The sequence below is a fragment of the Grampus griseus genome (genome assembly GCF_964374135.1).
Source record: "Grampus griseus genome assembly, chromosome: 1".
Taxonomy (NCBI): domain Eukaryota; kingdom Metazoa; phylum Chordata; class Mammalia; order Artiodactyla; family Delphinidae; genus Grampus; species Grampus griseus.
Window position 1 is genome coordinate 3576977 of NC_139017.1, and position 14780 is coordinate 3591756.

A 14780-nucleotide genomic window follows, 5' to 3' on the forward strand; every position below is an offset into this window, starting at 1 on the left:
ATGAAAAATATTCATATGCAATATTATATATCTCATATCAATGTCTTATTCCATAAAAATAGCTATGTTAGGCTTTGTATGTAAATATTTAGAACAACTACATTTGCATGACTCCATTTTTGTCCTAAGGATTGAATGCAGATTGCATTTGTTTAAAGATGTTTATTTAAGTTCAATTGTAACAAACATATAATTTTGGGTCAAAAGTATCAAGCAATGAATTTCACATATTATACAGAGAACAATCCATGTTGCAAAATCGTAAACACCATATGAAGATAACAAGATAGGTTTTCCTGAAATTTTAAATTAGATTAAATAAGCTTGAGATATTGTACTAAATGCTACCATATAGAATATAAGATTTCCAAATGTTAATTTAGTTAACTTTCTTATAGTAACTATACACACCTACTATTTTATGTCTATTTCTAGAGGTAACATAGTAAATTATAAGATATATTTCAGTAGAACAAGGAGGCCATCTTGAGGTCATTCTAGAAATGTACATGTTATTCTTACACAGAGCTCACACACAATTTATGATTTAAAAAAATACAACCTTTGAGCAAAGTTAATATTTTCCGTATAAAATGTTGTTTCTTAAAAAAAAAAATAAAAAACCAAAAAAGCAAAGTTTCTCAAGAGCATTTAGATTTACTTGAAATCATCCTCTCTCTCTCTCTCTCTCTTTCTCTGCCTCTTTGTTTCTGTCTGTCTGCCTCTCACACACACGCACACGCACACACACACACACAGACTACAAAGAAGTTGTTTTTTGCTGAATGATGGATAAAATTTAAAATAAGTATAAGACTGTACAAAATGCTTCAACTAAACTGTCTTAAATATTTTTCTACAGTTGTAAAAAAGAAACTTCCCACAAATATTTGTCCATGCCCTTCATTAATCCATTGTATATCTATTTTGCCTTTCTAGTTCTAGAAAAATAGAAATAACGTTTAATGTGAGGTTTTGGGTTGCCCCATGTTTGCCTTTTCCTATGCACTTTGAGTTAAAACTGGACTCGCTGGACCATTGGCAGAATGTTCTGGCCCCTCAGGGCCACTTGTGGGTTTAGAACTTTCATCCTCTTTATTTCCTTCAGGAGTCTTATCCAGGGCACCAGGTGGACTCACACAGTTAGCATCCTGCTTCGCTTTGTCCACTTCATTATCAAATTCAATTTTATCTTCTTGTTGGTTGTTTTTCTTCACCTGCCCATTCTGGGCAGGGTAGATGCTAGCAATGACGTCATACAGGAATTGATATTGCTCCTAATAAAGGGAAGAAGGAAGGAATTACATAAAAGAGGTTTATGTCATTATTTTTACATCAGATGAAAATTAGCAGGACTTAATCATTTACTTGGGGAAGACCTGGGTATCAGAAAACAACTCTCATGTGTTTTCATAAAAAAGAACATTTTAAATGGTTCACCCTCCTTACAGTTCTAAAGGACTGACTGCAGGGCAATCTTCAGAATTTGCCTTGTAGCCACACCAGACTGGTGTTCGGCCCCCTTGCAGGCCGTGTGGGGTGTCTCATTCCTAAGCTTTTGCAAAGGAAGCCATTTTTGGTGGCCACCCTCTTGGTTCATGCCTACATATCATTTAGCATCAGATCAGGGGTCACCTGCTTCAGGAAGCCAATGTGATCCCCTTGGGTTAAATTCAGTGCCCTCATTCATATTCTCTAATAATTTCTCTGTCATTTCACTTACTACATTGTTTAATAAATGTCTGCCTTTTCCTCACACTAAACAATGAGTCTCTTAATGGCAAAACACGTAGCAGGCACTCAATATACTTTTAACATCAATACATGTAAGCTCAAGGTCATACATAAGTAAAAGCTGCCTATATTTGAGTGAGTAGTTAAGTTTACTTTGTTACTAACTCCCAGACCATCATCTGTGGTCACTACCACTTACAGAGGACACAGCTTAGATTGATTATGACAATGCTCACTCATTATCCTCTCTGTATCCACACCTCTTTGCAAGGTGACTTTGCAGGCCCTTTGGACAAAGGTTGGGTCTATGACCCCATGCCCTACAGCTGAGCTGGCCTTGTGACTTGTTCAGATAATAAAATGCAGAGGAAGGCATGTTCCAGTCCCAAGCCTGGGATCCAAGGGGTCTCACTCTGCCCCTATGAACCCTGCTGCCTTTATGGGAATGTGTCAGGCTAGGCTTCTGGATGAGGAGAGACAGGGGATCCACTCATCCTTATCGCCACAGCTAAATGCCAGCCAACTCCCAGCCTAGTGGCAGTCAAGGTCCTTTTGGACAAAGTCAAGTCGCAGTGGACACATCAGCGACAACACACATATCCGTGAGCCTGGTCCAGGTTGGCTAAGCCTAATGTGATCAGCAGAAATCTTCAGCTGATCAAACATATTATTGAATTATAATAAACGTTATTTTTTTTTCAGTTTCTAAATTTTGGGGTGGTTTGCTACACAGCAACACAAATGGATACAGGATTAAAGGTGGGGAAACTGAGGGAATCCATGAGCTTTTAAAAACATGTTCTTCAAGAACCACCACCACAAAGTGTTGGCAAACTCCAATTAGGTCTCTTATTTGTACTAATAATAATTCAATGTGAATGATCATGTAAAATGGAATTTAAAAGAGAAGACTAGAAAAGCAAATAGAAAAGAAGTAATGGAAAGGAGAGGATCAGAAGAGGGGGAGGGGAGGGAAGGGAAGGAGAGAGAAGAAATCGTCAAAATAAAAATGCAAAACATGTTAAAAGCAATGATGACAGGGCTTCCCTGGTGGCGCAGTGGTTGAGAGTCCGCCTGCCGATGCAGGTGACACGGGTTCGCGCCACGGTCCGGGAAGATCCCACATGCCGCGGAGCGGCTGGGCCCGTGAGCCATGGCCGCTGAGACTGTGCGTCCGGAGCCTGTGCTCCACAACGGGAGAGGCCACAACAGTGAGAGGCCCGCGTACAGCAAAAAAAAAAAAAAAAAAAAAGCAATGATGAGGTACACTTACAAATGTGGGAACCATTCCCGGTCTAGCTTTGCGTAGAGATTTTACTGCTTGAAAAACATCTATCACTTCTTCTGTTTCTGCACTTTCCAAGAGATTTAACAAAGCACAAAATATTCCTGTTTGCTGAGATCCATCTCTAAAATAGAAAGAAATAGATTTTAAAAAAATTCTACATTATATGGAGAAAGTGACATTGGAATAAAAATTGAAAGAGAGAGACAAGAATACATGCTTCCACTTCATGTTTACTGTAATTATTTTATTCCAATATCTTAAGAGCAAAGCTTTTCTGCTAAGTACATGTTTTATGCAAACTTTTTCAATTTGGGAATATAATAGTCATTTAGTTTAAAAAAATATTTGTCATAAGCTTTAAAAATATACTTTCTTCTATTAGTACTTTACCAATTATAATGCACTTTAATTTACATCTGAAGTTGTTAAGACAAATATCATAATATCCGCCAGACAGATGAGGATACTGAGATTTAGGGAAAATAAAGTCAGGGCTAGAAACTGATGAAACCAGAAATACTGGACCTGATATTTTGTAAATTACTAAACCACATGCTTTTTCTCCTCTCTTCTGCCTCTCCAGTGCTTTTTACAAATGTTAACACTTCTGCACCAATAGAAAAATGATACCTAGTGAAGTTATTTATTAAAAAGAGGGCAACCAGATTACTTACAAAACTGTGAGAGGTATGTTAGATTATAATAAAAATTCAAGTTAAAGAATATGTTAATAGCAGAACTTTATTTATTGTACATAACAAGGAACATATAGTAGGTATTCAGCCATTCCCTAAGAAACACATACAGTTTTAAAGCCTAAACTTCCCATCTTATTTTTCTTTCCATGTAAGTTTTACCTTTGAAAACTCAAATAAATGCCAAAAAGTAATATCTGTCTAAGGTCCTGATTATAGCATATACAATTCTAATAATAATAATGAAGGTTCTCAAAAATTCTAAAAGCCCTTTGCTAGATTTACATTTCTCATTTTACTTTACTATTTTTCATTTCTAATTTACTTTACCATTTTTTATGCAAATATTTTATATCACACACCCTTCTTTCAATATCTCTTATTTAAGGTGGATATCTATCACAGATGAAAGTAAGGGTCTGCATAACAGAAGTTAATCAAATCAAGTATTATTATGGATATTATTAAAATCTTTGCCTTTGGGGTCCATTTAGAGAGTCAGGTGATGGGTTTCAAATCGAAGCTGCTAAACATTGAGATTTCAGTTTAATAAATAGCTTAAGATATGTTTTTTGGAGGCAAAGCATTCAGTCTTCTGGATTTTACTGACGCCTAATAGCGTGGGGCTCAATGCACTTAGGCAGAAATAAAATGCAACATCCATCCATCCGTCTGTCCTTGCATCCTTCCATTCATTCAGGACATGTGACATTTCAGGTTCACAGCCTAACAACATTGCACTAAAATATAATTATTTCTGCTGTATTTCTATAATAGTTATGCTGTGGGAGCACATGGGAGAGAGTGCCCCACTCCCTAAGAGGCTTCCACTGCAGTCATGCATTTTTATCTGTTAGGAGAAATAGAATTTAACAGAAGGTGCAAACCAAGAGGTCAAGAAGGATGCTGATTTTTAGAGCACATCCCATCAAATCCCACCCACCTGCAGTGAATGAGGAGAGGCACGTTCCTGTGAAACTTATTCCCTTCAGTGGAATTCTTGGGAAGTTTCTGTTTGAGATTCTGAATCATTAAGATTAAGTCTTTGGGCTCCACGGGCAGCTCTTCCCCATTCCAGTTATTGAATTGGTACTGGAACACGGTTCGTGGATCTTTCCTCTAAAACCAGAAGGGAAGGGAACATAAACTCGAGTGAAGCTCAGCCCATCTGTTAAGTTGATAGTCATGTTTTCCTCACAGTTACTTTCATTTAAATCATTTAAAATTTTTATTCTGAGAACATTATAGAGAGAGTTGCTTTGTGTTCATAGAATGGTTTATATTAGTTTTTCAACCAGATCAATTACCCCAAAGATACATACTCCTGAAATTGTTTGTATACCTTGGAATGTCTCAGTTCAAATGCACGGATGGTATAGGCTGAAGATTTATTGGTGTCCTTCATATGAACTTCTATGTCTCCATATGTTTGCTTTCCTTCCTCCCAGTACTGAGAACAGGCTTCCTAGAGAAGAAAGAACATGATTCAACATCATCTGCCCAAGGGTTCTGTTTGTTTTTAAATGCACTCAGAGTACCTCTCTCTGTCTTTGCTCTATCCCTGTCCTCTTTCTCTTTTCTTCCCTCTGTTCTATTAAATTTGAAATTACAACTTGTGCTCTAAAATTGAATCTTAATCATAAAGATCTAAAATCTATTTGAAGTATGTTGGACATCCATTCAACAAATACATGGTGTTGCCTTGTGCAAATCAAGGGAACCTAGGGATAGCCGAGGTGGCCAGGACACCACAGGAATGGCTCTGCCATCCCTGGTGTAGAGCTCAGATTTGTTTTTCCCTTCCTTCCATGCCCTCACCATCACCTTTTCAAAATGGATGGATTGACCTGACGTTGTTCATGACCCCTGAAATAACTTAAGTCTCTCTGTTCCTCCAGGGGTCCTTGGAGAAGGAGGTTACACCTCTAGGAGCTTTGTCTCTATCTTGTCTATATCAGTTGATTGAATATCCAAGGAAATGGTCAGATTGAAGAACAGGTAGATCACAAAGGTATTTCCTCCTTCCTCAAATGGTTTCCCACCAACTACAGTCCCACAGTTGCTGACCATGATAGGTATTCCTGCCCACGCTCCCGTTCCATTTCCTGATTTTCCCAATTTAGATGAAGGAAAAGATTGCTAGAATTCCACATTGAAAATCTGAACATAGATTTCTTTTTTAAAAAAGAAAAAACAGAAAGATTAAAAAAAAACAATTTTCTATGTACAAGGGTACATAGGGAAAAGAGAGAGAGAAAAAGAAGGCATATAGTATAATGCATACTTATGAAAATATTTATTAAATAAGCTTTAACATATGTCAGATAATGTGTTAGGTGCTAAAACTAAGATGTACTGCCAGGTAAATTTTGATAACTTGAGGTATTCGGAAAGGCTCAAATACATGTAACAGACATTAGGCAGAAGATCAAATTAGATCTCAGGTTCACCTCCAACTATAGAATTGTATGACAATAAATATTACATGGATATAAAGAAGACAGGATTTAGAAACATTTTCCAGAGTTTTACCGTTCTAGAAGAATGGGATCAAAATGGGAAGAGAAGGCACATTTAGGTACATGGAATGTCAGAAAATCAAGTCAATGATGAGAACACAAATGATGTGTTAAGATTCAGTCAGTAAATCTACTTGCCCAAGGTGGAAAGTATGGAAAACATAAACATATGAGGAAAATGGAAAGATACATAGGGCTCGATTATTGAGGATCATAAATATCAGACTGAGGAGTTTGGTTTCTATCCTGATAAAAAAAAAGGAAAAGGTGACCGTTTGTTGTTTTTAGCAGAGGGTGGCACTGGGATTGCTGTGCCTTATATGATCTGTGAGCAGTAGGCAGGGCTGGTGAGGGGCAAACAGGAGAGAGGGTCAGAACCCGAATGCAAAACTTTGGAGGCCAGCGCTCGGATGGAAAACGGGGAGAATGAACAAATGGAATTGTGTGACAGAGGGATCAAAAGGACTCAGGTATAGCAATCAAGTAAGTAATCCAAGAATGAAGAATCAGATTTTAGGACAGAAAGACTTAAAAGCTTCTTAAAAGTACAAACCTGGTCTCCATTCTTTAGCTCTGTCAGCATAACAATCACCTTGACTTTTCTTTGGAATATCATTTGCCAAAAGTCACCAATGGTCTCTTTCAGTGGTCCCTGAGCTGCAATCATCACTTCAGGTTTCCAATAACTCTTTAAAAAAATTAAAGGTGAGACTTAGTTACTAGTGCTGGAGAGCGAACAGTGCATGTTTAAAATAACCATTTGAAAGTACAGTCACTTAATTTGATATCAATGCTGTTACCTAATATTAAGATGCTTAGGTCCAATCCTGTGATAAACCATAGTGGAAAAGCATATAAAAAAGATTATATATATATCTGAATCACTTTGCTGTACAGCAGAAATTAACATGACATGGTAAAGCAACTATACTTTAATTTTTAAAAAGTGAAAAAAAAAAGATTCTTAGGTCCAAAAAACAATGTGATATATATATATATAAGATATTTACTTAGTTAATGATAATACCTGACTAATAGTGTGAAATCAAGTTTAGAAGATATTATTTTAGGAAACTAACAATTTTTCCTTCCCAAAATACCATTTTTTCTACTGGAAAGCTTAATGTGATGGTAAAAAGAAAAAAAAGCATAAGCATTTCAAGTTATCTCCATCATGTCTCTAATTTATGTTTATATATTCTGTATCTTATAATTAATATTCTATGAATACATATCAATATTTTAAGAAAACTGGGAAAAGAAATAAGTTCAACTTAGTGTACATGCAAAAAATATTTACTGAATTACTAAAAGTTCCTTGTTTGAATTCTCAGTGTATCCAAAAAAAAGGTATGTGACACAGACTCATTTACATATTCAGAAAATCGGAATGAAAAGCCATAAAAATATGCAAATTTAGGTTTGCTTACAATTTGGGTATATGAGTAAGTATAAACATTTTCAAATACTTGCTTTTGCTGAAATGTCATTATTTTTCAAATTATATAATAGTCATGTTTGTCATAAACTGTAACTAATAGCATTGTTTTGTTCTGTATCGACTCATTAGGTTTTAACATCTGAGTGTTGCAATAAGTTAAGATATAGCATTAAAAGTGGAAACTCTCATGTCAATCAATACATAGTTATGGTCAAGCTCATCATTCTTTTATAGAATCACTTAATGCATGGCCATAATAACATACATATATTTTTTAGAGTCGGACCTTGGGTTTTGGAAGCATAAGGACCTACCATTACAAAGGAGGCATTGATGTATTTGCTCATCTCTTCCGAGTCACTGTCATCGTCAGAGGACTCATCTGAGTCATGCTCACTCTCCTTGCTCATCTCCAGTTCATGTTTAAGTGTCACTCTGTTAAAGTCATCTACGCAAAACAAAGTAGCAGTCAGTCTTCCTTTAAAGGCCCCTAATCTCTGCTTGATCATCATGTGGAAATAAGAAAGTCACTTAGAAGTGACAGATTACATGATGTACATGTACTGATCTACAAGGAATGAGATCCTGCTCCATTTTTATTGATTAACACATTATTTTTTAAAAGTCTAATAGAAAGAAGATCCCAAGAAAGTTCCAGGAAAAAATATAGACCATAACTCTATGTCATAATGTTCCATACGATTATGCAATCGTTGATATATATACTTTAGTTTTCCATGGAATATCATCATGCTGATGGACAAAAGTTTTAAAAATACATATACGTTAATAAAATACATAGCTTAAGTAAAAACCTGATTTCTCAATTATATCATATTAACATTCAATTAACAATCTTAATTCAATGGGTATCTCAGATAATTTTTTCAACAAGAAAAGTATTTAGTCCATAATTTCTCACTGTTTCTCAATTTCATTTATAATAACCTGATCAAATGATCTGACTAGTTACAGCACCATCAATTCCATATTTTAAACTATATTCATAAGGACCTCTTCAGTAATTAACTAGGTCAGCCATGCATTGATCCGATTTATTTGGTTGTCCAGCTTAGTACCTTGGGTTATATTTTCTCCGTGCTAGTTTTAGTGTAGGCAACTGAATAAAATTATAGTTGTGCCAGGTGTGGTCCTATCAATATACTTAAGTAGCAAAATTCAAGTCTTGACAATGATGCTTATTTTGGTCTGTTAAATTTGATGATTTATAGTATATTTCCCATCTACTTTTAACCTCCTTGGTGTAAGGAAGGGATAAACAGAAAACATAAAGGGAACAAAAGGATGTAATTTTGCTATTTGGCTATTACCCTGGAGTAAATAACTGCAATAAACTGAAGATGAGAGAAAACTGGTAAAGAGGACTTGGCTTTTTTCCCCCAGCTTCAGAGGTTACATCTTTCTGAAAACCCATTTCTGAACTAATTGGTACAAAGAAAACATGAAATATTGTCTGTCCTCCAAAGTCCATTGTAAATGTTTGGGGTTCAATGTATTTGCTACAACTAAAATTCAAATAGCCTATAACTATTCTCTACTGTCAAGCAAATGTTGAAAACGTGCTTCCAAAAGGTTTGTGTGTGTGTCTCACATTAAACAAATTCAAAAGAGAGCTTCACTTTATCTGATACAAAAAATAAAATAAGCTGCATACATGGAATGACGTTAGAATTCCTGTTTTTACTCTTATTTTCTTCTTGATTCCCAATGTGCTGCGTCCTCCAGCTCCTATATGAAGGAAGTCTCTGAGGGGAAAAAAAAAAAAACAGAATGGAAACTCCTTTAAAAATTTATGTATTGGCTTAGTTTATTATTGTAGCGTAAGATGCTCCCTAAGAAAAGAATTTCACCAGGTTTTGTGAAATTTGCATACGTTCCCTAAGGGCACAATTTTTAAGTTTGCCTCTGAATTTTTCTTTATAATGGCTCAGGTATTAAGTACTTTGACATGGCGAATTTGAACATATACAGTTATATAACAGAATATGTTTCCTGGTTAAGAGGTGCTGGATAGCAAAATAGTATGGTTTATTCTTGTATAAGTTGAAAGCATCGCATAGATGTTGATTATTCTCCATATTGCAAAAGCAATGGTAAATTATTTTAAATGATCCAAAGTAAATTCTCCAGATGAAGCATTTGCCGAAGACTAGGCTCACGCAAATAATCAATACCTCATTTCTTTAAACCCTCCAGACTCTTTCCCCTCTCCCTCGCGATAGCTAATCAATCAATCAGTCGGCAAGACCTATCATTTCTCCGGGTGGAGCTCTCAAATCCTTCCGCTTTTCTCTCTTCCTACTTAGTCCAATCTGCTTTCACTTCTTACTTGAAAACATCAGCAGTTTTTTCACTGGCCTCTTTATCTTCAATCTCACTTGCTCTAATCCTTCTAAAACACAAAACAGAGCAGGTCCCCCCTCAGGTTTTTGGCAGCTTCCCATCTTTGTTAGGAAGGATTCAGCATCTGTACAGCACAGAAAGCCTGTCAGGAGATGCCCTTGACTGTCTCTGCAGCCTCACCTCTTGCTGGGACCCCCTGCACTGCAGCCAAACCTACTTCCCACAGTCTTGGAAGGGGCTAAGCTGTCCTTTAACTCTTAGCAGATTCTCAGGTGTGTTTTCTACCTGGACTATCCTTGTCCCTTTTTCTCACTCTGCTAACCTCTACTCGCCCTTTAGATATCTGTTTACAGGTCAATCTCTACCGGAAGATCTCCCTGCCTGCAGCCTTTTCTTCCCAATAAATAACTTAAATAAATATTTGTCAAGTGGATGAATAACCTAAACTGAGAGAACTCATCATACAAAGTTCAGGAAGATTATACACACACATTATACACATATATGTTTGTATATATATAGGTATGTGTGAATATGTATTATATATAAATGTTTCGAAAACTATGGTGCCTTTTTTCAAACTAAATATGGAACCTTGTTTCAAATCACACTCCAGCCTCTTTATTTCTTAACCTCTTCACCTCCTATAATATTTCTCCTTTCTTCAGCCATCCACATTCCCCACTCCACTTTTGTAGGTAGGTTTCATTCCAAAGATTGCATCACTTTAAAAGTTATGACTTCAACCATCCTTCCTACGGAAAATTACCTCTATTCTTCCCAGTCATTTATTTTAGTACCTCCAATCCAGCAATCTGCAATCCTATCAAAACCTTTATCATATTGTTTTTACTCCTTTCTTTTTTTCCCTCATGTCTTTCTGTGGCCAATATGCTCTTTATTATCCACACTGTATCATTCATTTGCAAACACCCTTAGTGCCTTTGCCTCCCAACTTTCAATTATTCACTTTAAAAAATTCTAGATGGGTTTAACCCAACTATACACAGCTCTAACCCCAATGTTACTGTAGGAAACAAAAACAAAACAAAACAAAAAACCGACTGGCTCTCTTTAATTTCATGACCATAAATTTCAAATGATCCGATAATTCTGGCACCCCTACCACCTTTGCCTGGGAGATTGCTTTCCTACTTTGATAGAACTATTTCATATGCTTTTCTCTTTCTCAAGCATAAGCCCTTCTTTGCCCTACTCACTTCTGTCCCCCTAAACGCCCAACCAATGATCTTACTTCGTATTCTCTTGAGAAAAATAAGGCAATTAGACAAGAACTGCCTCAACTTCCCGTCACTAATCTACCAACCAACCTCCATCTCTACCCTCATTTTCTGTCTCCCTTTCTGCTTAGATGGAATAATTTCACTGTTTCTATGAGAGCTGTGGTCACCACCTGTCTGGATCACACCCACTCCCCATGTCCACATACAAATCACTTTGATTCTTGTGCCTAGAATTGTACTCAGTACAGAGCACAGACTCAATCATATTTGTTCAGCCAAAGAATTTACCCTTTTTTTTAAGTGACTTTACATATGAATGTTTACATTAAATGTATAAGTGTTTTAAACAGTGTCTATCTATATGCAGTATAGTGGGGTTAATGTATCACAGGTGGTCAATTTATCAGCTAAAAGGGCAAGAATAAGAAAACACCCCTCTATCGAAGACCATGCCGGTAGCCTACTAGCTGTTCCACCACGGTGATTATCTCAAGCCCCACTCCCACCCCAGCCCCACTCTGATCCAAAACATTCAATGATTCTGCATCTGATTAAAAGCACATTCCTGGTCTTGCTGTGAAACTCTCTGAATTGACCAGTTTGGTAGTTTACGGAAAGATTCAATAAACTGAAAATCATAGGTGAAAGAGAGAAGTTACAAAACATTTTTTTGACAACTGAGCAATTTGGAGATAGCTCTGCCAACTCTGTGAAATCACAGTGAGCTACATCCTAGGTTAGTTTTCAGAGTAACTGCCTGATAAATAGGTTAGGACACACATATTTATCCTTTAGTTTCTGTCTACCAGCTCCAGCCAGTTCATGTTCCTAAGTAGTCATAAACTCCTCTAACTATTTCCTTTACAAACCAAAACCAGATGTAGTTTTTAAAGGTGAGATGCTACATTGCCTTTGGAGGGCCAATTTTGTGGCCATATGCTATTATTCTGACACTTTATTTTATACCAGCTTAATGAAAAATGGTTAAAATGTTGGCTGTAGAATCAGATTTCTTGGTTTAAACAAGTTTCCTACAGAATAGCTGTGTGCTTTCAGGCATTTCTCTTAAACTCTGCGTGTCTTTGTTCTCTCATCTGTGCTCCATTTCATGGCAAAGCCCAAATACAAGAACTATGTCAAGTACATAGGACAGCACTGGAAAAGAGACAGAGGTTCAAGTTATCTGTAATGGTGCTCTTGTTCTCACTATTGTTACCTGGAATTCAGCCTCCAGTGGGGAAGGCTCACTGGGTGGATCTCTTTTCTTCATGTTAGACAGATATGGATGTAACTCAGACAAGCTCACTTCTGTTTCCCCAAACTGATTGTATTCCACCAAGGCCTGATGGATCAAGATGTACTGTGCCTATAATTTCAGGGAAGAATATAGATAATTAATTGATAACTTAAAGTCCTATCAATCACATTTAAATAAATTCTACATTCCCATAATTTTGCTCATATGGAGACAATGTATGGAGAAGAAAACTGATATCTGTAACATTTAAATAATCTGGAAGTTAGCTCTCATGGTTCTATGGGATATAAGCAAATTCCATCCCAGATTTTTTTTTTTCCAGAAAAAACAAAATAGCTTGGTAAATAGATGAGGCATCTACAAGGTAGGGCATAACTTATATCTCATTCCTAACAGTTAAAAAACATTATCTGTTACTTCCTTCTGTGACTAGTATTGAGTCAGTAAGTTAAATTACTAATATATAAAACTATAATAAGTTTCACACTATATCTGAGAAAGAAAAAAGCAGGTTGATATTCCATAGAACATATTTTTTAAAAGAGTTTCCTAGAAGCTTTTAACAGAGAAAATTATTCTATAAAGCACAATAGGCCAAACCCATATCTAACAACTCCTAACCTTTTATCATATTTGAATCCACCATTTTTAAATAAATGACAAATTTCTGATAAAATTCAAGACTCTTTAACACCACCTCTAGTCCCCTGAGTTTGGCTGTAGCATCCTTCCAATCTATTGTGTTTTTCCACAGGAAATAATTTCTTTTTTTTTTCTCGTGTACAATCTGTTTTTATACTTCTACACTAATATCTATGTATTTATAACATTGTACATTTTTGTGTCCTTTCTTAACAATGACATAAATTGAATTGTATACGTTTCATCTGGTGACTATATTCACTCATTGTTTTCATCTGAGCATCTACCTACACAGAGAGCTACAGACCTAGATTATTCCTGTCAATTGCAGCAGAGCATGTGTTTACAAAGGGTCCATATGTCCACATTCTGTTTGCTCATTCCCATATTGATATATATTTAAGGTTTTCTATGTTTTTGTTATTCTAACAATGCTGAACACAATGAACATTCTTAAACATGTTTCTAGTAGCACACATTTGCAAATGCTTCTCTCGGTTATATACATACATGTAGAATTGCTGGGTCAAATGCAGACAATTTTGATAATAACCATTGCTTACAATTACTGACTACATGCATCTTCCAGGGGCTTGTCTAAGTGCTTACTTGGGTTACCCTTTGTGTGTTAACCCTGTAAGGTAAATACTATCATTATCTCCATTTTACATATGACTTAACTGAGGCACAGGGACATTAAACACTGGTAAAATGGTGCACAGTATTAAGAACAACAAGCACGATTTGAAATTACTACATCTAGTTCCCACTTAACCACTGTACCGTCCTCTTCTTGTCTCCCCAGTTTTAATTTTATGAGATGCTGCCAAACTGGGTTTTGGCATTTAAAAATTTTTCCCAATCTGATATGTGTAAGTGCTATTTCATTATTTTTTATTTTTTATTTTTTATTTTTTTGCGATACGCGGGCCTCTCACTGTTGTGGCCTCTCCCATTGCGGAGCACAGGCTCCTGATGCGCAGGCTCAGTGGCCATGGCTCACGGGCCCAGCCGCTCCGCGGCATGTGGAATCCTCCTGGACCAGGACATGAACCCATGTCCCCTACATCGGCAGGCAGACTCTCAACCACTGCGCCACCAGGGAAGCCCCTCATTATTTTTTTTAAATACATTTTATAGTCATCCTCCTTCCACAGTACTCTCAGCCACTAATGCAAAATGCTTCTAACTGCAATTGGTGCTTTATTTTTCCAGATATTAAAAGAAAACAATTTTCACCCACTGTTCGAGGTTGAGAAGAATTTGGATTTCCTTTAAGATCTCTACTCCCACCACAAAAAGATTTAAGCCAAAAGGCATAAGTGAGGATAGTGACTGTGGCCTGGAACATACCTCCACCTGAACCATCAGGCACCTCTGTCGCCTTAGCTTGACGACATAGCCATAGACATCCACCTTGCTCTCTGCCTCCAGGCCTTCTAACATGGCATCAATTCCAATATAGGTGCCTGTGCGTCCAACACCAGCACTGACAAAACAAATGAAAAGGTTGAAGATATGATCGATCACGGCAGGAAAATGAATGGAAAAGCCAGCCAGGGTGAAGCAGGGAAAACAATGTCAGTTTCTCCTCA

The 14780-nt window shown here is 36.6% G+C and overlaps 1 protein-coding gene across 1 annotated transcript in view; it reads right to left on the reverse strand.

Moving 5' to 3' along the window:
- Positions 1-204: 204 nt before the first annotated feature.
- The window catches only part of PTPRC (protein tyrosine phosphatase receptor type C), a 122640-nt gene continuing 108064 nt past the window's right edge, over positions 205-14780 (reverse strand). The window contains exons 23-31 of the mRNA XM_082672782.1: positions 14539-14674; positions 12502-12651; positions 9353-9443; positions 7992-8125; positions 6790-6924; positions 5060-5182; positions 4661-4836; positions 3008-3143; positions 205-1277 (exon numbers count right to left, since the gene is read on the reverse strand). Of these exons, the coding sequence (XP_082528908.1) occupies positions 1002-1277; positions 3008-3143; positions 4661-4836; positions 5060-5182; positions 6790-6924; positions 7992-8125; positions 9353-9443; positions 12502-12651; positions 14539-14674 (1357 nt within the window). The 3' untranslated portion in view covers positions 205-1001. The remainder of the gene's footprint in view (positions 1278-3007; positions 3144-4660; positions 4837-5059; positions 5183-6789; positions 6925-7991; positions 8126-9352; positions 9444-12501; positions 12652-14538; positions 14675-14780) is intronic.